Raw genomic sequence first — 18,883 nt, forward strand, 5'->3', positions numbered from 1 at the left:
CTTCCCTGCAACACTTTGAAGCATTCTGAATCTACAGACCAGGTTAAACAATGACTATTCATAGGTCACAAAACCACAGAACTCAGCACTGCCATTAAGCCTTTCCATTACCTGTGCACTTGGGTCTTTAACCACATCTCCTGACAAGAAACCACTTACGGTCATGTTTAGTTGCAGTCAGAAAACAGGGCAGAGAATGCTTACTCACTGATTTAGAATTGAATGATTTGTGGAATAGCAATTGCTTCATTAGGACAAACATAATTAATTTTGTTACTAAGTCATTATGTTTCCTAGCTGCTACTAATAAATCTAGTTCTGTATTTTCATTTCCATTTGTCAACTACAGCACTTACAGCTTCAAAATTCTCTTGGATAAACAATTATCTATCTGACAGCTTCTCAGAAGATAACTTTAAATTATTTCCCTTAATCTCAAAGAAACCAAGATATTTGCTCTTGCCACCAGAGCATAAAGAAGTGGCACATCAGCAGTCTGAATTATTTACTTAGGTGTCTTGACAGTACCACAGAGGTGAAAAAGCTCTAGTTTTTTTTACTGCCTTCCCCTACTAATCACCATATTGCTTAATGTTTTTTTTTAATAGTTTTTGAGAGTTGATAAGTTAGGTTAATGAGTATGGACAACAAGGCAAAAAAGGTCAAGCAAAAGATAATCTGGGAAGCTTCTTAAATACCTAAAATATCTAGAGCTAGAATGACAATTTGCACTTAGAGAGCAAACACCTTTCAGGATCCCATGCAGGTCAATAAGCAGTAATTCCTCTAGTAACTGCTGCACTTCCATTAAAATGTCACAGTCTTGTTTGTGTTAAACAAAGAAAAAGTTACGATCGCCATGAAATCACTGAAGCACGATTCTCTGAAGGTGAGCTACCCAACAGCTTGAAAACCACCTCTGCATGACACAAAAAACTAGCCAGAGACCAGAGGTGCCCCTCTTCAAGACAGACTGTGAAACTCTGAATATGTGAACAGAGAGGAACTAATTTTAAGGTGACTTCTTACCCGACTGATTCTTCGTCGTTAGAGCTGTGTCTGTCACGGTCCCTTTGCCTTCTCCCTTTTGTGGAAGGATTTCTGTAGCTGGCACTTAATCTCCACTGAAATAAAACAAATAAAATTGGCAGGTTTCAAGGTTCAGATTTCATCATGAATATGTCATAATGGATAACATTAGAAACATGGAAAAAATGGAACAATGCAACTGATCAAATAGAACAGAGCCACAAAGAGCATATATAACAATTTTGAAAATAATTAATCTGCTTCACTTAAAACATCCACATACCACCTGAACTTGAATGGAATTTCTTCTCCAAAAAAATATGACAACACAATTCAATTGTTTCCCTATTTAAAGGAATATTCCAAACAAGGACTTAAATATTAGGCCTGGTTTACATAATCACAAATATATAAGACAGACTCTAATTTCTTTAATTCCAAGCATTAAAACCAATTATATTCCACGCAAAGATACAAAATTCTGAGAAGGAAAAGGAATTTGAAGGTTTTGTACTGAGGTGGCAAAATCTGTAACAGTAAGACTTCATTTTTTCCAAATTTTCTTACCTTACCAGAAAGCACTTATATTTTGAAATTAAATAAATGAAGCTGCACCAAAACACAGTTACTGCTGCAATTCACAGAACCTCCCTCCCTCTGCCATTACATCCCTCTAATCTCTCCTTGTTTTTTTTAAATGTAAGATATAATAAATCAAAGAGATGCTGGGAAATTACACCAGACAGGTTGAAAGCAGACATCTTCATTTCTGTCTAATTGTGGAGTAAGAGGGCATCTGAAAAATTCCTCCCCACACATTTACAAACTTTAGTAAAGTCTGAAACGTGCATCCTAAATTATGTTTTTCCCTACGATAAGGGACTAACTCTAATGAAAAATACCCCCATTCTGAAAAATTTGGCAGCAAGAAATTGCCTTGAAGGTGCTCTGCCCTCTTCCTGCCTTCAAACATCATCTATTTCACCTCATATCACTGGTGTTCAAGCATGTTAGAGACCTCCACATCCAAATCACTCAAAGATGCACAAAGTTCCTCAAACAACATGGACCAAACCCTGATATCTCAGAGTGAGCTTTTCTTTTAAAGTACAATATAAAAACTAGTCAGCATTTAGAGTATGAAACCCTCTACCACATGGAAAAGTCTAAAATATACAGACACAGGTAGGAAAAATAAGAAATGGAAAATTAGACAACATACAGGAAATAATAAGCAAAAAAGAAGTACTTTTCCATCCATGCATTGTAATCACTGTTTTTGTAGAGGTAGAGCCTTTTGGTCTTAATATAGTTATTTCTGTACTAACACCTAAAATTTTGTCAAGTGATCTAGCAATTTATTCTCTTAAAGTTTAAGCTCTTAAATATAAACACTATCTACCTGAAAACTCAGAGTAAAAGTTATTTCCATATCATAACAAAAAGTTTAGCATGCGATCTGAATATAACCCACAAGTTCAGGAATCAGAAGACAACTAAAAAAATTATTACATTTATCTTTAAAGATTTTTAAGACCGTTTCAAACTACACTTGAAGGTCAACTTTTCAATGCTTTTCAATGATTTAGGCTGGAAACACAGCACTAAGACTTCCATTTCTATAAATGTATGCTTGCAGGCAGATTTCACACCTACACGCCTGTCTCTCTCCAAGGCAGTACTTGGTATTGAAAAATCCAGCGTCCAAAACAGAATCAAAACCTCGTGGAACATTCTCCTTCACACCTGACGCTGTGAAGAACTTCTCTTTACCTCTTTTAAAGGGTAGTCCCAATGGTGGGAGCCTGGGAGCCTTGCCAAAGGGGACTGAACTTGGACATCTTCTGACTCGGTGTTTGTTTTCTTCTTTGGTATACGAAACTGAAAACAGACGACGTTACACACAGGATAAAACTAAATTATGCCCTGTTGCTACGAGCTGGCATACTGCCATGTACAAAGTTGTCTTAACTGTCAGGCAAAACTAAGCTGTAAGGAAAGCACTGATGTGTGACTTTAGTTTAAATGCATTCCTCATTGATCCTTGATCCCAAATCATGAGTCATATCTCATGAGGAGCTGGTTTTGACACACAAACCATCTGAAAAAGCTCTTCCTATTTCATTAACTTCACAACTTTGAACATGTGCCTAAAAGGTGACAACCAATGTACTGACACAGTTTTCTTAGTTCACTCTGATTTGTCTACACTCCAGTTGTTTCAGCTTAGAGAATGATAAAGAGCAAACAAAATAGCTGAGTATCATGACTCTCACATCAGGTTTGCTCTTACTAAACAAAAAATTCAGGATGAAGAACAATTACATCTTACAATAGTACTTGCATTTTGGTATGATAATTTAGCATCAATAGACTATAATGTACTGAAAGTGGTATCACCTATTGTCATTGCCAACCTTTGCAGAAATGGAACCAGTGTTTTGAAAGTAATTACTGACAGAAAAAAAAAAAATCCATGGAAATTTGCCAATTTAGGAAAAAAACATGTAGGAAATAAGGTTTGTTCATTGAAATTCAAACCAAAAATTATCAAACTAAATTCCTAAATTCATCAAGACAAGGAAATAGGATGACAGTTCCTATCAGTAACTAAACCAGTTTAAATAATATCAACTCAAAGAAGAAAAGTGCAAGCATTGCCCTGTCTCTAGGTATCCTGAGACGCAAAACCTGACATTGCAAATAAAACCGCATGAAAATGAATCAAAGAGTAAACACAACATTTCCATCTTTCAGATAACTGAGTCCATCTCAGCCAGGAAAAAGCTGAAGCCACTCCATATGATGGTTGCTGTCAAGTGTACTACAAACTTGATTTGCAAGCCACCAGGTGCCCCACGTTGTAACATGAAATTACAAGCAGGGATTCTACAACAGCAATGCTAACAACTTAATAATTCATACATCAACTGCATCCATTAGCTCGGTAGGCAGTCCTTGAGACAGACCATAATGCAACATGCTGCACCATAATGAAATAATACTTCAGTCCTCCAGTCTGAATTACGAGTGCTCTTATTCCTTCTCTACCCTCCTTTGAAACAAAGATTAGGTTCTTTTGTAATTAGACTCACATTTCTATACAGTACCTCAGACTGCTTTTGCTGGTCAAAGGCTGTAATAATAAATATGCATATAATAACAGATTCCTCAAATTATAAAATTAAAAGAAAATATATAAATGTTACGCATAGGCAACAACTTCTCATACAAGTACCTTCCTCCCTTTTCAATCACTACATAAGGATTGAAACAAAACATTTTCTTACTCAAGGACTTCTACAAAGTAGATTGTTTCAAATTTGGTTGGTTGGTTTTCCTTTAGAAGTGGCCTATAAACATGTTCATCAGTCAGAATGCATTTTTCTGATCTGCACTTTACTGGCCAGGTACAAATTTCTTACTTCAGAACCAGCTGCCTGACTACAGACTTCTGTTATGAGATTGCTAAAAACACATAGTTATCTAGAATTTTAACATGCATTTAAAGGCGATGAGGTTCAGATAACCTCTGTAATAACATAACAGATAACATTAATAACAGATAAGGTCAGACTCAGAACAGAAGAAGAGAGAGACCGACAGAAGGGGATAAAAAGCACAAGATACGTTCACCAGCAACATTTCCAGCTCACCATACAGCATCTTCTCAATGCTCACACTCATTAAGAAGATGCTGGTTTGCAGTGTCCACAATTAAGTTACAATACAATCACAAAATTGAGAAGTAAACAGAGTTCTGAATCTATGCTAAATGCAACCTATGCAGTTGCCTCACCTTTTCCCAAATAAAAGGTGACTAACTCAACACATACGTGTGCATACGCACTCATCTAAACCAGCAGTACTTTTCTGAAGGTTTTCACCTGTAGGAACAAGGGTCAGAGAAAGTCCATGAACAAGGTGCTGGAAACAGCTTATTTCTACACCACTAGATAATCCAGACCTTACTGGATCAAACCAGTTCCTGTGCCTACCATTTGTTTTCATCAGTACTTCCACTGCTACAAAGTACTGCTAATTGACGTATTTTAGAAAAAAATAAACGCTAGCAAATATTACACAGTTGTGCAGCTGTTCTACTTACTTGACCTCACTTTACTTACTCTAGTATTTTAGCCTAGGTCTTAAAAAACCACCCTGTTCATATGTAATTAAATGCTAAGCCTATCATGTATTAATACATGTTCAAGAGTAGACATGAGTATTGACTGCTACCACAAACTGTCCAGCTTTTGCTGGACCACTGAAGAATGAACTTGGTTGTACAAACATATCAGAATGCCCTAGGATATGCACAGCCTCAAAATAAATTGTTGCAAATTGTTGTAATTTATAGGAAGACTTACACTGACATGGCTTGAAGATGATGTTCTTCCTGACATGATTTTCTCTACTGGAAAAAAAAAAAAAACCAACAAAATAAACATAGCAATTTCAGGTTTACTGATTAAGAGGGAAGCAGGACCGCAGTAGTAAGTACTACAAAAGATGGGACATCCATTGCTTCTCTGGGCAACCCACTCCAGCATCTCACCTCCCTCAGTACAAAAAAAAAATTTCTTCCTCATGTCCAACCTACCCTCTTTCAGTTTAAGACCGCTGTCCCCTGTCCTGCCATTCCAAGCCTTAGTAAAAAGTAACTGAACAGCCACAATACAAGAGACACACACACTTGGGCAAGGCTCTGGATTGTCAGAACCATTAAAGAAATTGTCACTAGAATTTATCTTCAGTGAAGCCATCTAATGATTAACTGCCCCCTCTCCTTCCACCCCTCCACAAGCACACAATTAATAAGCATTTAACACTGATTATAGAGTGAAAAGGAGTCACAGAAGATATCTGTAGCACTGCGGGGCAGGGACTCCAAGAATAAATAATATTCAAATATTACCGGTGTTCTATAAACTCCATCAGTGGAAGAACACAGCTTCAGAGCTTTCAGCCTCCATAGGCGTTTCTTCTCTTTATAAATACTCTGTATGACTCAGGCATAACGCTTTAAGTCTCTCAAGAAGCCCTTCAAGTTCAGGGACTTTTATTTACCTGACGATTTTTTTCAGCTTACAAGCTCAAGTCCCCCGGCGTGAGGAACAGCAGCATCTACAGACTGAGAGAAAAAACTACCGCCTGTTCCGAAGAGGGAAAGCCGGCAAGCGGCGGCCTCCTGACAGCTCGGGAGGGGTGGGGGGCACAGGCACCACCCGGGCTGGCACCGCAGGGACCTGGCCTGGCTCCTGTTTCCGAACCCCCTGTCTCAGCTCCCGATCCCAAACCCCCGCTTCCTTCAGCTCCCGACCCCGCACGGCTGGCTCCTCCCGCTGGGAAAGGAACGGGCTTCCCTCTGACAACCGCACAAGTGCCGAGGGCCTAGGCCGGCAATTCCACCGCTCCGCACTCCCTGCTCAGCCGAGGAGCGGCAACGCCGCCAGCACTGCCACCCTCCCTCCCTCGGTGCCCTCCGTCCGCCCGCCCTGCCCCGCCGGCTTCACTCACTCACTCACTCACTCACTCGCTCGCTCGCTCGCCTGAGACGCGCCGGCCGGCGCCGGGCCCGCCGGGGCGCTGCCTGCCAGCCGTGCTCCCGCTTTGCTGCCCGCTCCGGCGGCCGAGGGACTGGGAGCTGACAACCCCCCTCGACACCCACCGGCACGGCCGCCGCTGTTTACCCGGGCCGGCCGCCTGCGCAGCTTTCCCCGGCACTTCCGGGCCGGGCACCGCCTCTCCCGGCCCTGCCCCTCAGCCCCGCCGGGCTTTGACTTGCGGGGCTTTAGCTCGGTGCTGAGCCAGCCGCTCCTGGGAGAAAACCTCCTTGTTGTCAAAGGAGCAATAGAGAACCCACCCCGAGGCAGGTTTAGATTGCCTATTGCTAACCAGGTCTCCCTCAGCTGGCGGCCAGACCCCAGCAGGGGGTTAATCCCCTACCGGGAAGCTCGGCCGCTTTATAAACCCGGCTGTGGCCGCGGTTTGCAGCCGAGGGCCTGGGAAATCCTTCTAGCAGCCAACAGGAGACAAAGATTTAGTGGTTGGATTTTTTTTTTAATTTTTTTTTTTTTTTTGGGGGTGGGAGATTTTTTTTTTTTTCCCCCAGGGCAGCTTCAGAATTGTAAGTTTTGTGTATGTAGTTTTCTGGTTTGTCCTCTTGGGTAGTGGGAAGCAAAACTGGTTTGGACAAGTGTTTGGTCTCACAAGAGGTTTTACCTTTAACTTAGGTGTAAATTACAAACTAAGGGTGTTAGCTTGTGACTTGGAAATATCTGGAGCACTTTAGAAGGCCCTAACTATCAGCTACTGATAAACAGATATACACCCCAGTATATACCAATATATATACATATATATAGATATATCAATAGATATACACCCCAGTATATAAAGTAATGAAACCTGAAACTATGATGGGTTTATTTTCTTTCATGCAGAGGACTTGTCTACACTCCCAGAGAGAAAAAGTTTTCCATCTATGATGATGACAGATTTTACAGGAGAGCATACGGTAATATTGGGCTTTAATAAAGTGGTTTTCAAGGGGGGAAAAAAAAAAAGAATCTTTACAGATCTCATAAAGAGTAGTATTTACACTGCAGTAGTGTTTAGAATATGCTAACTGTTCTAACAAACACTAGCTGAATTTACAGCTGAAGCATTTTACAATCCAAACAGAAATGTGGGAGGAAGGAAAAGAGTCATTATTTTTCCCCCAATAGTAATTTTTAAAAAGTAAGGCAGCAATTGTAAAGGCTGTCAGAACCTTGAATATTGCATCTACATAGAGACAATGAAGCACAAGTAGCAATCAACAGAATGCAGATTTAGCAAAATTAAATTCATGCATTATGCAGCTTTATCTAGAACGATCTATAATTGCTACCTTTTAATTCTATTGGTAATTGCTATTTTTTTAATTCTATAAATGGCATTACTAATAAGTATATGATTCTAAGCTGCTATTCAAGTCAACTCTTAAGTGATAACCTAATATAAATTGCTTCAAAACTTTTCATTTCACACCTTGAAGGCAATTTTACGAAGGAAATCATACATACACCTCATGTAAAACTTTTCTTGTGTATGTTTCTGCCTCCTGAAATCTTCAGGAATCTTTCACAACACTTGGTAAAGTAGATGTTCAATATTACATAAGGTTTAATTTGGAATCACATATCCTTGTTTTGGAACTGAAAAAGCAATGTTGTTGTTAGTAGCTGAAGTAAGAGAATAGTAACTTTCTGCTCATAGTAAACTGGGAGATTAGTCTCCAACCTTTTAGGGAGAGAAAGGGACTGAGAAGTGCTCCACAGCATGCCACTCTGTAAGGAAACTGCATTTATCTATTCCTAATTGTTATAGAATGCTTCACCTTTATCCATAGACATCTTCCCTTAAAATATGTCCATTTTCCTCCCACTTAATCACATGGCAACAACATGAATATGCATAGCCTCTCCCCTACTAAATATGATCTCTTTTCTATGAATTGCCCATAGTTCAGTAGTATAGCAAAAAGACTGTTCTCCCATCTCCTTTGTCTTTTGTGCCTTCCTGCAGAATTAAAAAACCACAGATGAACATGTGCATTTGCAATTTCTTTGTGCTGTTTCCTTTTCAAGCAACTAGCAAGACAGTAAATGGATTATGCATCTTAGAATGTGGTTTTCCCTCCTTTCCTATGTGTACTGATTACATGAGATAAAAAGAGAAGGTACCATTTTCTAGCCTGCTCTCTATTAATCGGAAGACTGGAATGATCCTGAAGAGAGGACTTAACATTACTAACCCAATGGAGATTGCTCAAAAGGAAAATGTATGTGGTGTTGCTATGTTTGAAAAGCTAAAAACTTTTTAAAATTTGGATGTGTAAGAAATAATTTTCAATATGCTAAGCAGTTTACTCAGGGTAGCTTTCATTCCTTGAAAAAGTGGGGCTCCCATTCAAGACTCTTACATGAAAATATTCAGATTGCTTTTTGTCCTAGTAATTGGCTTTATCAGATGGTGAGTTTTAACACAGAAGGTGATTTACTGTGTTCTAAAACCCTCTGTTAGTTCAGCAAGAAAAACTTAAAGGTATAGAGTAGCTTCTACCAAATAACTTGACAAATGTAACTTAATGTAAAACATATTAAAAAAATATAAATATTTCTGTGTCAGGAAAAAACTCCTGTAAAGGTAGGATTCTAACCACACCAAAGGTCGTGGCCTGTTTGCCATTCTACAGCCACTGACAGTTAGAGCAGACTGAAGAATTATTAGGAAAATAGAAAGTTATGATAAGCTTATATAATTCATATCAGTTACTGGAGATAATCTGAAACCAGAGACCTCAATCCAACCTCATGATAGTTCGCTGTGTGGATTTTGTTTTCTCCTGTTCCTGGATCACAGTGGCTAGCTTATTCTGCCATCCATTCCTATCCATGTGGCAAGTGCTTGCAATGATGAATGAATAACCGGAGCAGTGAGTAAAAACCAAACACATAAATGCGTTATCTATGCTAGTCCAGTTTGAAGGTAAAACATGGAGAGTGTGCTGGTACACAAGCAATGTGAAGGTTGAAGTCCTTAGTAGATGCAGCTTGATTTCCCTTAAAAATTTAGGATCCAGTAAGACACTTGGGACTACTTCCAACTGACAAGGCATGTACTTCAAAGGTAGCCTTGAAACTCGGTAGAGTTTCAAGATAATGGCTAGGAGACAGCACGATAGAAGAGCTGTTAAAATGAACAATGAACCATGTACACAAACCTCCTTCTTAAGGCCTTTAATTCAAACTAGCTTAGAAAGATCTTTAAATAAACACACCAGCTTACAAACTTTAACTAGCAAACTGAAATAAAGGCATAATAAAGGCAGATATGTTAGTGTTGTTGGAAATCAGCAACTGAAATCTCTTAAAAGACTTTACAGGTGGCTGGCTTACTACACATCACCAAGAGAGAATCTGGATCAGCAAGTATTTTGTTTGTAACTGCTTTTAAATCTGAATTCTAATACAATGGGGGGAGGGTGGGGTTAGGCAGGTGTTGTGTGGTGGTCTATCACCACATTGACATAGCCTTCTTAATTTGTAGTGGTTACAAATACAGCATGAACTCAGCCTGAGGAAACTAATAGAGGGTTCAGAGTATCAAGAGGATTTGAACTATGACTTCAATATAAAAGGGGAACTGAGGCATCTGGATACAAATGAGTCCTTTGCTTTCAATTATTACAAGAGCGGATTTGAGCAGAATCATAAACGCTATGAGGTTCTGGGACATTTTATTACCCAGTATGTTTATGAGCTCCTGGAAAGGGTCTGCATGCTACAGAAGGTTTATATTCCTACTGATGCTACAGAGGATGAACCAAGAAGTTTCTTTTTCATGAGTAAGAATGCACTAACAAGTTCCTCTAGCCTCATTATCCTTCTTCAAGACCGTGGAGTTTTCCGTGCTGGACAGTGGGGGCAAAAGACAATTGTCAGTGAGGGCCTGAGCCATGGAACACAAATACCATTCATCAAAATGGCCCTTCAGAGCTGCTGGGAAGTGATTGTACTGAATCCCAATGACAACTTCACGGACCTGAAGACTGAAAAGCAGCACTTTTCTACCAGGGAAGAAGCAGTTACTTTTACACAGTCTGTCTGGTGGATCCCCAAGAGGGGCAGCAGCAGCCCTGAGGAGCACACCATGTACGTGTGGGATCATTTCATTTCAAAGAGCGCAGCCAAGAACGTGGCCTTCATTGCCCATGGCTATGGTGGCTTGGTGTTTGTTGATTTGCTGGTGCAGAGAAAATGTGAGGTGATGAATAAAGTGTTCTCTGTGGCCTTCATTGACTCCGTGCACGACACACAGCACCAGACCAGGAACAATCCACAGATACAGGATTGGATACTGAAATGGTGCCGCGAGTGGGTGTCAAACAGTAAACCTCTAAATAAGACTGTGGACTTCCTCTTGAGAATAAATTGTCCCACTGTCTCTGCTGGAACGGAAAAGTGTGGTTTAGCACCCTCGTGCTGTCTCCATGCCATCTTTAAGTACTTGAAGAGCTCCCTGAAAGCTAAGACCGTAACAGCTTTTAGGCAGTCCCCAGTTGAAACCAGAAGCAGCACAAGGAAGAAGAGAGGCAATAAATAAAGGCACACTGTTTTTTTCTTGATAGTGATCTCTTCCTTTCATAACTGCCTCTACATCTTTCAATCATTTAAGAACCTTCACTTCACTGTGGAGCAACTTGAGAGTTCTAAGTTTGAAGTTAATTTGTTTGGTTTTGATAAAAAACCCACAGAAGTTAACTATAAGGAAAGAAATGTGTTACTGAAAGCCTTAAGGCACAACCCTTTGACTAGCTGTGAAATTTAAAGTTGAACACAATAAAGATGTTAAGGCATATCAACTCTCAGCTGTGTAATTTTTAAAAATAAACACTCTATAGTTATGGCTCTATAATCAGACTGAGCTAGCAGTAAAACACTTGCTTAAGTGACTAGCTTCATTAAAAGGACAAATCTGGAAATAGAAAAAACATGTAAACAGTCTGTTTCCTCCTCACTATGTACCATACATTGCTTAAAATCTTTGGAGAGCCAGGGCATCCACCTTCTTTCTTGAAAGATTTACTGTTAAGTTGAACAGTACTTCAGGGAACTACATACTACTACCTTCCTTCCAGTCAGAGTTGGTCTGCCCCAAACACGACACAGTGAGCTGAAGTAATTTCCATTTAAAGCCAACTAGGCCTGTGAGAACACTGGACGTGAGCTGATACAAAATTACAATACTCTAGCAGCCTGCAGTTACCAAACTGATGCAAAATGACATTGCTGTTTCCACTCAGCTATTTAATCTTACACAGAGGTGGGAAACAGAGACAGTTTTTAAATGTACATACTCAGGTTTGCAATGTATACAAGCAGAAGTTCAAATAATCTGTAAAGTGAATGTAAACAAACAAGTTAATTCTGAATTTTCAGTTTAAGCCTGTGGGAATTAAGTGTTCAGTGGTTGCAAAAGAGCTTTGGAGGATGGCAAAACCTCCTCCTGCAAGTGTAGTAGTAGGTTCCCATCTCAGTCAAAAAAACTATTGAACAGTAATACTTGAGAACAAGATCAACTTCCCTTTTGTGTTTATATCCATTTCAGATTTCAGTCATCTCTAATACTGTTGGAAGGAGCTTCTGTCCTGTTATCCAGCATGGGTAAAAGTACAAAATTCTACTGGAAAGGCACAGTTAGTCGAATGCTTTTGAGAGCAAAGACAGCTTTTCTGATAAAGTAAAGGTTTACTGTTATTATATATTAATGAAAATGGTACAGAATAGATACCTAATAGACTATATGGTGCCTTGGTTCAATTCAGAAGGTTGCAGTGGAGGTGCTGTGGTTGAGGATACACAACTTGCCTGTTCTATAGGGGCTGGGGAGCATGAAATTCAAAGAACAGTCACTTGTGTAAACTCTGTGCAAGAACATGAAGGTTTATTTATGAGAGAAGCATGAGGTGACAGAATGTCTGTCTTCAGAAGGAGACCAATATGATCCTTCAGCATAAATGCTCAAAACTGTCCCACCGTGTCAGAGGTGAAGAGAAAAGCATCTAGAACATTGTCTATTTCTGTAATTCTTTACCTCAGGTCAACCCATTAAATTCCTTGGTAGAGAAGGTCGTATTTAGGAATGTTATTGGGATCAATAGGACTTCTCACAATGAGCTTTCCACGCATTGCTCCACGGTAGATCACTTCAATCAGATCTATAAAGTCTTGCTTTGTTTTGAAGCTTCCTACAAATTTGGTATGATCTGGAGACCTAAATATAAGCATAAGATAAAGGTAGAATTATAATGGTAAAGTGTTCAAAGCAAAACCACCTAAAGACATGAAAATATGTATGACAACATGAGAGGTTTTGATCTGGTCATTCTGAAAGAATGAACCACCCTGGTAATGCCACAACCAAGTCAGGAATTTACTGGGACCTCCAACGCTCAAACAGGTGCAGTGTCACTTCTCAGACTTTAACCATTCTTTTACTATTTTTTGCAGAGTCAGTCATATTTGACAGTCAACGCCCACTTATCTCATCAGAGCATATTTCAAAGTGCTTCTCTATTTTACATCCTTCTGGCTTCCTACAGGGTTCCCAGTGCAGATGCTGGTAACAACATTATAGGTTTCACACGTTACCTTCCCGTGGTAATAAGAGAAATACTGATCATTCTTACAGTCATAACAAATAATGCCAGGTAGGATGACTCACCCATAATCAACCTTTATGTGTTGTCCATTGAAGAAAAACACAGTAGATGGAATGTAACTGATGTCAAAATACTGAGTGTACACTGGGACCTTGTTCACATCCACCAGGTAAATGACTGCCATTTTACTTAGGTCATGAGCTGTTTTTGCAAGCTGAAGAGAGTGAGAAAAGTGCATGACAAATGGACTGAGACAGAAGAGGAAAAGAGGCTGGCGAGCTTGATAAAGCACATTTCTCTTACGTTTTATCGGTTTAAGCAGGGCTAGAAGATCATGTCTTGTAGACTCCCTCAAACACTTTTTACACCCGCTACAACAATAACACAAACATTTACTTACTTTTCAAACCTTTTTATGAATATAGTATCATTTCATGCTACATTTAATTGTCAACAAGTTTTTCATCAGACACCATACTAGCCAAAGGCAACATATGATATTCCCTTATATGCAATAGATGTATTTGTGGAGTTCATTTAAAAAAAAAAAAAAGACTCTTACAATATCATCGAGCTGCAGACAAACAGCATCACTATCTCTTCCAAAACGGAGAACCAAAACCTTCTCAGCCACACCTTTTATTGCCTGATCCACTTCCCTCTTCGAGGTCAGTTTGGGCAGCAGAAAACTCATCGTGACAGATCACCGCTTCCAATTAAATCCCCACCTGACAGCTGGGGGAGGGAGAAGCAACAGAAAACCAGAACAACGCGCCATCAAACAACAACCACCACCTGTTGGGACACAAATAAGCGAAACTTCTCCGCGGTATTAAATCAAAAAAGTTAAAAAAAAAAGAAAAGAAAAGAGAGAGGGAGACTCGGGAGAGAGGGGGAGAGGGAGAGGGGCAGACAAGGAGAAAGCAAAGGAAATCAGGGACCACCACGCCGAGCTGACAAACCCCTCCGGCCCCAGCGTTTGCCTCACGCCCCAGCCCCAGCTCCAGCTCCAGCTCCAGTCCCAGGCAAGCACGGCGGCAGGGCCAGACCCTGCCCCGCATCAAGAACCACATCGCGTCCCCGGGATGGAACCTGGAAAAGCCGGGATCACCGCACGCCGCAGGCCCCGCCAAGGGGGCAAAGGGAGCCCGGAACGCTGGGCGCGCAGTCGGGGGCGCCGCGGAAGGCGGGGACGAGGCACCGCGGACGGGCCGGGCCCGCCCCGCGCAGGCGTCGCGAGGTGAGCGGGAATGGCGGCGAGGCCGGAGCGGCTCCAGGGCCCGTCCTGACCGCAGGGTGCGCCCAGAGCCGGGGTGTACCGGGCTTGCCCCGACAGGGCTCGGGCGGGGGGAGCGCGGCCGGAGCTCGGGCAGGTGTTTGTCGGTGTCCACGAGCCGCGGTGCCCACGGGGCCCGCCCAGCGCGGGGAGGGCGCGCCGATGTCCCGGGGAGGGGAGAGGGCACAGCGGGGCTTCAGAGGGTGACCTGGCGTGGGTAATGGCTCGGGTGGTCGTGGTTGGCTTAGGAGTTGTTCAGCAGCGGGTAGTGCTGCTCTGGAAGAGCCGCGTGGCTGCGTGCCTGGCCTGGCGTGTCCCCCTGCGGGCAGCCTCGTTAATGTCCATGAACAGCTGAAGATGGGCTGCCAAGAGGACGGAGCCAGGCTCTGCTCGGTGGTGCCGAGCAATAGGACAGAAGGCAGTGGGCAGAAAGTGATGCACAGTCTTGGATATAAGGAATAGCTGCTTTACTGTGTGAGTGACCACGGGCTGGAATAGATTGCCCAGAGAGGGTGAGGAGTCTCCCTCACTGGATTTACTCCAGAACCATCCGGACACAATCCTGGGCCATGGCTCAGGGATGACCCTGCCTGAGCAGGGACGTTGGACCAGATGACCCACTGTGATGCCTTCCAACCTGTCCCAGGCTGTGATTCCGTGTGTGGGCAGCTGTGCTGGGGAAGTAAGGAGAGTTATTCAGTCTCTGAATTATCAGTGAAAGGGCCTTTCTGTGCCTGAGATTGGTTATGGTGAAGCCATGCTAAAAAAGAAAAAAAAACCTTTAAGTGCTACAAATCTAGGTTCTTCAAAGAGGTTTAGATTAATTCTTGCAGTAATGATGTTAATGTTGGACACACTGGAAGGTAACTTGGTTCTATCAAAAGCTGTCACCAGCTGTTCTGATTGTGTAAATCTGGTGTTCAAATATTGATTTACTCAGAGCTCCAGTAATGTAAGTTAATTGAGGAACTATCACTTGATTTCTCCAAGCTGGATAGTATACTTCTTTGATTATTACTTTTGCCAGTAGGTTTAATGCTGAAATATAAAATTAGGAACACCTCTATAGTAACACTTCTGGACTTTGATATTGTTAGGTTGGTTGTTTGTTTTTGTTCCTTTCATCTTAGGAACAGTAGAAAATGAAAAGTTGTTTAGCAGTTTGATCAGTTACTGTATAGTAAAAACAGGCCAGGTTATGTCACATTTAATACACAGCTCTTTCTATGCCTCATCTGAGCAGGTACATATATATAATCCCAAAATTAGATTTGACTTGTTCTTCTGTATATCAGATTATTTTCAGGTTATTTGAGAGATCATGAATTTTGTTTTCAAAATTTGGAGCTAATTTTAGTTTTGTCCAAATCAAGTTTTTTCAAGCATTGAAACTTCACTAATTTTAGTTCAGTAGGACAAAGAAAATATTAAGCATTCTTGGGTGTTTTTTTGGTTTTTTTGCGGACCTTTCACATTTAAATACAAATGTGCATGAAATTAATGGGGCTGTGGGGTTTATCTCCTTAGCTTTATGTGCCAATACCAACTTCACAGGCAGTTTAGTGAAAAGAAGAAAGATGGCCCTTTTGTATACTAGTTGTTTATTCTTCCATCTCTTCTTTCTCTTTTCACAGCATAGATAAATTTGGTGTATAAAAATATTTCCGGTGTCCATGCAGCATTTCCCTGACTTTGGTTGAAAAGGCTCCTACTCATCATATGGTACAGAAACTTGGTACAGATCTTGGACAGTACTTGGAGGTTGTTTGACCACATTTTGAATTGCAGTAAGTATGGCTGTTTTAAGCAGCAGTGCCACACATACTGTTTTATTTAGGAAACAGTAAAAAAAAAGTAATAGTGGAAGTAGGAATTTCTAGTATTCCCTAAGAATTAAACTTTTGTCTGTGTTACTAAGAATAAAAATCAGTGCATGTTTTCTTTGTGATTTCTGACAAGGTTTTTTCCCCTCTTATTGGTGTTTTGCAGATAAGTGTTTGAACACAGCACATGTCTAAGTATGCAGTCTGCTAATATGCTTCTGAAAAAAATCGTAAGAAGTTCTGTCCTTCCAGTTGCTGCACAACATGGGATGAAAAGGGATTTGTTTCCACTCAGTAGAACTCTAAGTTTATCACTTTGTCTGAAGCAGGACAACTCATGCAAACCCTCAGAAAAACTAGATTTAGATGCATGGAAGAAGGTAATGAAGTCTGGGCTGCAAGAAGAGGTCAGTGAGACGGTCTCTGAGCCTCAGGAGCTTTCCAATTTGGCTGGTGCACGTGAGACTTTGGAGTTGTGGAGACTAGCTGGCAAATTAGTTCCAGAAAATGTCAGTGAAGAACAGCTAAAAACGTTTATGGAGTGTCCTTCCAAGTCAGCCCAAAAGAAGTATATAAAGTATTTGTATCTCAAAGAACTTCACAAGAAGAATGACAAAAGAAAGATGGAAGAGAAAAGGGAAAGGAGGCTGGAAGCACAAGAGCAAACTTCAAAAACGGATGAGACCAAAAAGAGTCCATTTTTATCTTTGTGGACCAGCACTATGGATAAAGCCTACAATTGGAGGGCTGCCCAGTCCATGATCTTTGGCCAGCCTCTGGTGTTTGACATGTCTTACGAAAAGGACATGTCTGTCCGAGAAGTTGCAAACACAGTGAAACAGCTGGTCCAGAGCGAAGGCTGCAATCGGAAGGCTGTGGATCCATTCCACATCCACTTCTGTAACTTCAAGGATGATAGCCTCTATCATAGGGAATTTCTTAAGCATTATAAAGAGGCATGGGGCAGGCTGCTTATCACTGTGACTGAGAAGTGCTACACAGAAGTCTTTCCGAAGGATAAGCTCATCTATCTGACGGCTGATTCTCCCAAAGTGATGAAAACATTTGATCACGACAAAATCTACATTGTCGGGTCGATGGTTGACAAGAGCATAAAAACAGGAGTCTCCTTAGCACGGGCGAAGCGACTGGGATTGGAGACTGCAGCCCTTCCGCTGGATAAATACTTGCTTTGGAATACTGGGGCCAAAAACCTTACGCTGGATCAAATGATGCAAATTTTGTTAACCTTGAAAGATACTGCTGACTGGAAGGCGGCTCTGGAGTTCGTTCCAAAAAGGAAATATTGCGGCTTTGTAAGCAAGCCTGTAAGCGAACTGAAAAAGACCTTAGACCTGGTGAACACACTTAAATGTGGAAAGAGGCAGGAAGAAGTACAAAAGAAATTTGCCAAGAACTACCCTAAGAAGTATAAACTAAAGCAAAAGTAGAGTCATGGGAAAGAGAAGGATTTTTTTTTTTTTTTTTTAATGGGCAAACTGTGCCCTTTAATGCTTTATTTTTTTTGGACATTTAAAACTCTGTTCAGCTCTTTATCTCAAAACATGTCTTTGTTGCTTAAGTTTGAAATGACTGCTGTTAGGGTTGCCTTTTTTTTTAAGTTACCTTAGTAGTCCAGCTGTTTAAATTTATTCACACATTGAAATTATGTAAGATAAATGAGATAATATGTTCTAAAAAAATTACTCTGCACAAAGAGTATCAATCTGTTCTGTTGAACCATGCTGGGACAAGGGTGATTGTAACTGAATGCAAAGGTCATTCTTTGGAGAACACCCCCCTGCTTTGGGTTGCAGTGGTTGGAGGCTGTCTATAGTTTTATGCTGAAAGATTACTAATATGAAGTAGAAGAGACCACCCCATTACTTCCTGGATCCTCTTTTGGTGTGCAGATGCATTGACTTTTGGTTGATGAACTAAAAACAAATGGTTAAAACCTTGCTTGAGTCTGGGGAGCTGCACAATTTATTTTTAGATGTTGTATCTGGCACAAATCAAGTCTTTGTTTGAAAGGAATAAGTCAAATTTCTTGACCATTAAAAAAAAAAAAAAAAGCCTTTATCACTGAGTATTTTCAGGCCAGGTAATGTAGATTTCCCAAAGTGCTGGAACTTTGTTTCAGAGGTGAAAGAAAGTCCTATTAGTATTTCAGGAGGAGAGACTGTCTGGAGCATGAGGAAGGTTTTAAGGGGTGCTTAAATTTTTAATTTAGTCTAGTTGACTAATTATGCTTGAAGTCAGTGATAGCAGGTGGTGGGTTTGGTCCTGAAAATAAAAACAGCTAGGAGAGGGGAGTATATTTTCACAGAGTAGACTTCAAATATACCAGGGGTTGGTAATGTGTACTCCCTGTCTCACCTCTTGGTACACGTCATTACAAGGGGAGGGCTGGAAGGCAGAAGATTCTCTACCCCAGCACTGCCCCTTGCTGCCTGTGAGGCACAGGGGTCTCCAGGCATGGATAACCCCTGGCTCAGGGAAAGGCCTGGTTCCTTTCAGCTGTGTACGGTTGGGTGGTACACA

At 41.0% G+C, this 18,883-nt stretch overlaps 4 protein-coding genes across 17 annotated transcripts in view; 2 read left to right on the top strand and 2 right to left on the bottom strand.

Annotated features, from left to right (window-relative positions):
• Positions 1-6,717, bottom strand: part of SENP7 (SUMO specific peptidase 7) — a 42,735-nt gene extending 36,018 nt beyond the window's left edge. For 2 of the 7 annotated variants that reach the window (XM_027894761.1, XM_027894757.1), the window contains exons 1-4: positions 6,582-6,673; positions 5,400-5,446; positions 2,803-2,910; positions 1,030-1,124 (exon numbers count right to left, since the gene is read on the bottom strand). In XM_027894761.1, the coding sequence (XP_027750562.1) occupies positions 1,030-1,124; positions 2,803-2,910; positions 5,400-5,435 (239 nt within the window). In that variant the 5' untranslated portion in view covers positions 5,436-5,446; positions 6,582-6,673. The other 5 variants (XM_027894758.1, XM_027894759.1, XM_027894764.1 and 2 more) reach the window with 5 other exon arrangements.
• A 90-nt stretch (positions 6,718-6,807) lies between these two features.
• Positions 6,808-11,203, top strand: LOC114062869 (putative protein FAM172B). Of its 3 annotated transcripts, XM_027894776.1 has the most exons (4): positions 7,064-7,078; positions 7,478-7,549; positions 9,652-9,789; positions 10,126-11,203. In XM_027894776.1, the coding sequence occupies exons 3-4, from the start codon at positions 9,781-9,783 to the stop codon at positions 11,179-11,181; spliced, it is 1,065 nt and encodes a 354-aa protein (XP_027750577.1). In that variant the 5' UTR covers positions 7,064-7,078; positions 7,478-7,549; positions 9,652-9,780; the 3' UTR covers positions 11,182-11,203. The 3 variants fall into 3 exon arrangements, with proteins under 3 accessions (XP_027750575.1, XP_027750576.1, XP_027750577.1); XM_027894774.1 differs by lacking the exon at positions 9,652-9,789 and having other exon boundaries at positions 6,808-7,078; XM_027894775.1 differs by lacking the exons at positions 7,064-7,078; positions 9,652-9,789 and adding an exon at positions 6,812-6,831.
• On the bottom strand, positions 8,000-14,443 carry TXNL4B (thioredoxin like 4B). Of its 6 annotated transcripts, XM_027894784.1 has the most exons (5): positions 14,352-14,435; positions 13,803-13,975; positions 13,303-13,454; positions 12,673-12,852; positions 8,000-8,595 (listed from the first exon to the last, which is right to left on the bottom strand). In XM_027894784.1, exons 2-4 carry the CDS (start codon positions 13,932-13,934, stop codon positions 12,687-12,689), a joined length of 450 nt encoding a protein of 149 aa, XP_027750585.1. In that variant the 5' UTR covers positions 13,935-13,975; positions 14,352-14,435; the 3' UTR covers positions 8,000-8,595; positions 12,673-12,686. The 6 variants fall into 6 exon arrangements, with proteins under 6 accessions (XP_027750585.1, XP_027750582.1, XP_027750579.1 ...); XM_027894781.1 differs by lacking the exon at positions 8,000-8,595 and having other exon boundaries at positions 12,497-12,852; positions 14,357-14,443; XM_027894778.1 differs by lacking the exon at positions 8,000-8,595 and having other exon boundaries at positions 12,497-12,852.
• A 1,707-nt stretch (positions 14,444-16,150) lies between these two features.
• On the top strand, positions 16,151-18,301 carry TRMT10C (tRNA methyltransferase 10C, mitochondrial RNase P subunit). The gene is made up of 2 exons (XM_027894773.1): positions 16,151-16,303; positions 16,506-18,301. Exon 2 carries the CDS (start codon positions 16,537-16,539, stop codon positions 17,788-17,790), a length of 1,254 nt encoding a protein of 417 aa, XP_027750574.1. The 5' UTR covers positions 16,151-16,303; positions 16,506-16,536; the 3' UTR covers positions 17,791-18,301.
• Positions 18,302-18,883: the final 582 nt, after the last annotated feature.

The sequence above is a fragment of the Empidonax traillii genome, unplaced genomic scaffold (genome assembly GCF_003031625.1).
Source record: "Empidonax traillii isolate 1590-97213 ecotype Southwest subspecies unplaced genomic scaffold, ASM303162v1 scaffold442:size488032, whole genome shotgun sequence".
Taxonomy (NCBI): Eukaryota; Metazoa; Chordata; class Aves; order Passeriformes; family Tyrannidae; genus Empidonax; species Empidonax traillii.

Bases quoted from the DNA above. Each gene is read 5' to 3' on its own strand.
- TRMT10C (XM_027894773.1), top strand. From the start codon at position 16,537: ATGCAGTCTGCTAATATGCTTCTGAAAAAAATCGTAAGAAGTTCTGTC.
- TXNL4B (XM_027894784.1), bottom strand. From the start codon at position 13,934: ATGAGTTTTCTGCTGCCCAAACTGACCTCGAAGAGGGAAGTGGATCAG. The intron at 13,455-13,802 runs GTAAGAGTCTTT...CACTCTCTTCAG, and splicing joins GTCTGCAGCTCGATGATATT to CTTGCAAAAACAGCTCATGA. The intron at 12,853-13,302 runs GTGAGTCATCCT...GCTTATATTTAG, and splicing joins CACATAAAGGTTGATTATGG to GTCTCCAGATCATACCAAAT.
- LOC114062869 (XM_027894774.1), top strand. From the start codon at position 7,517: ATGATGATGACAGATTTTACAGGAGAGCATACG. The intron at 7,550-10,125 runs GTAATATTGGGC...CTTAATTTGTAG, and splicing joins ATTTTACAGGAGAGCATACG to TGGTTACAAATACAGCATGA.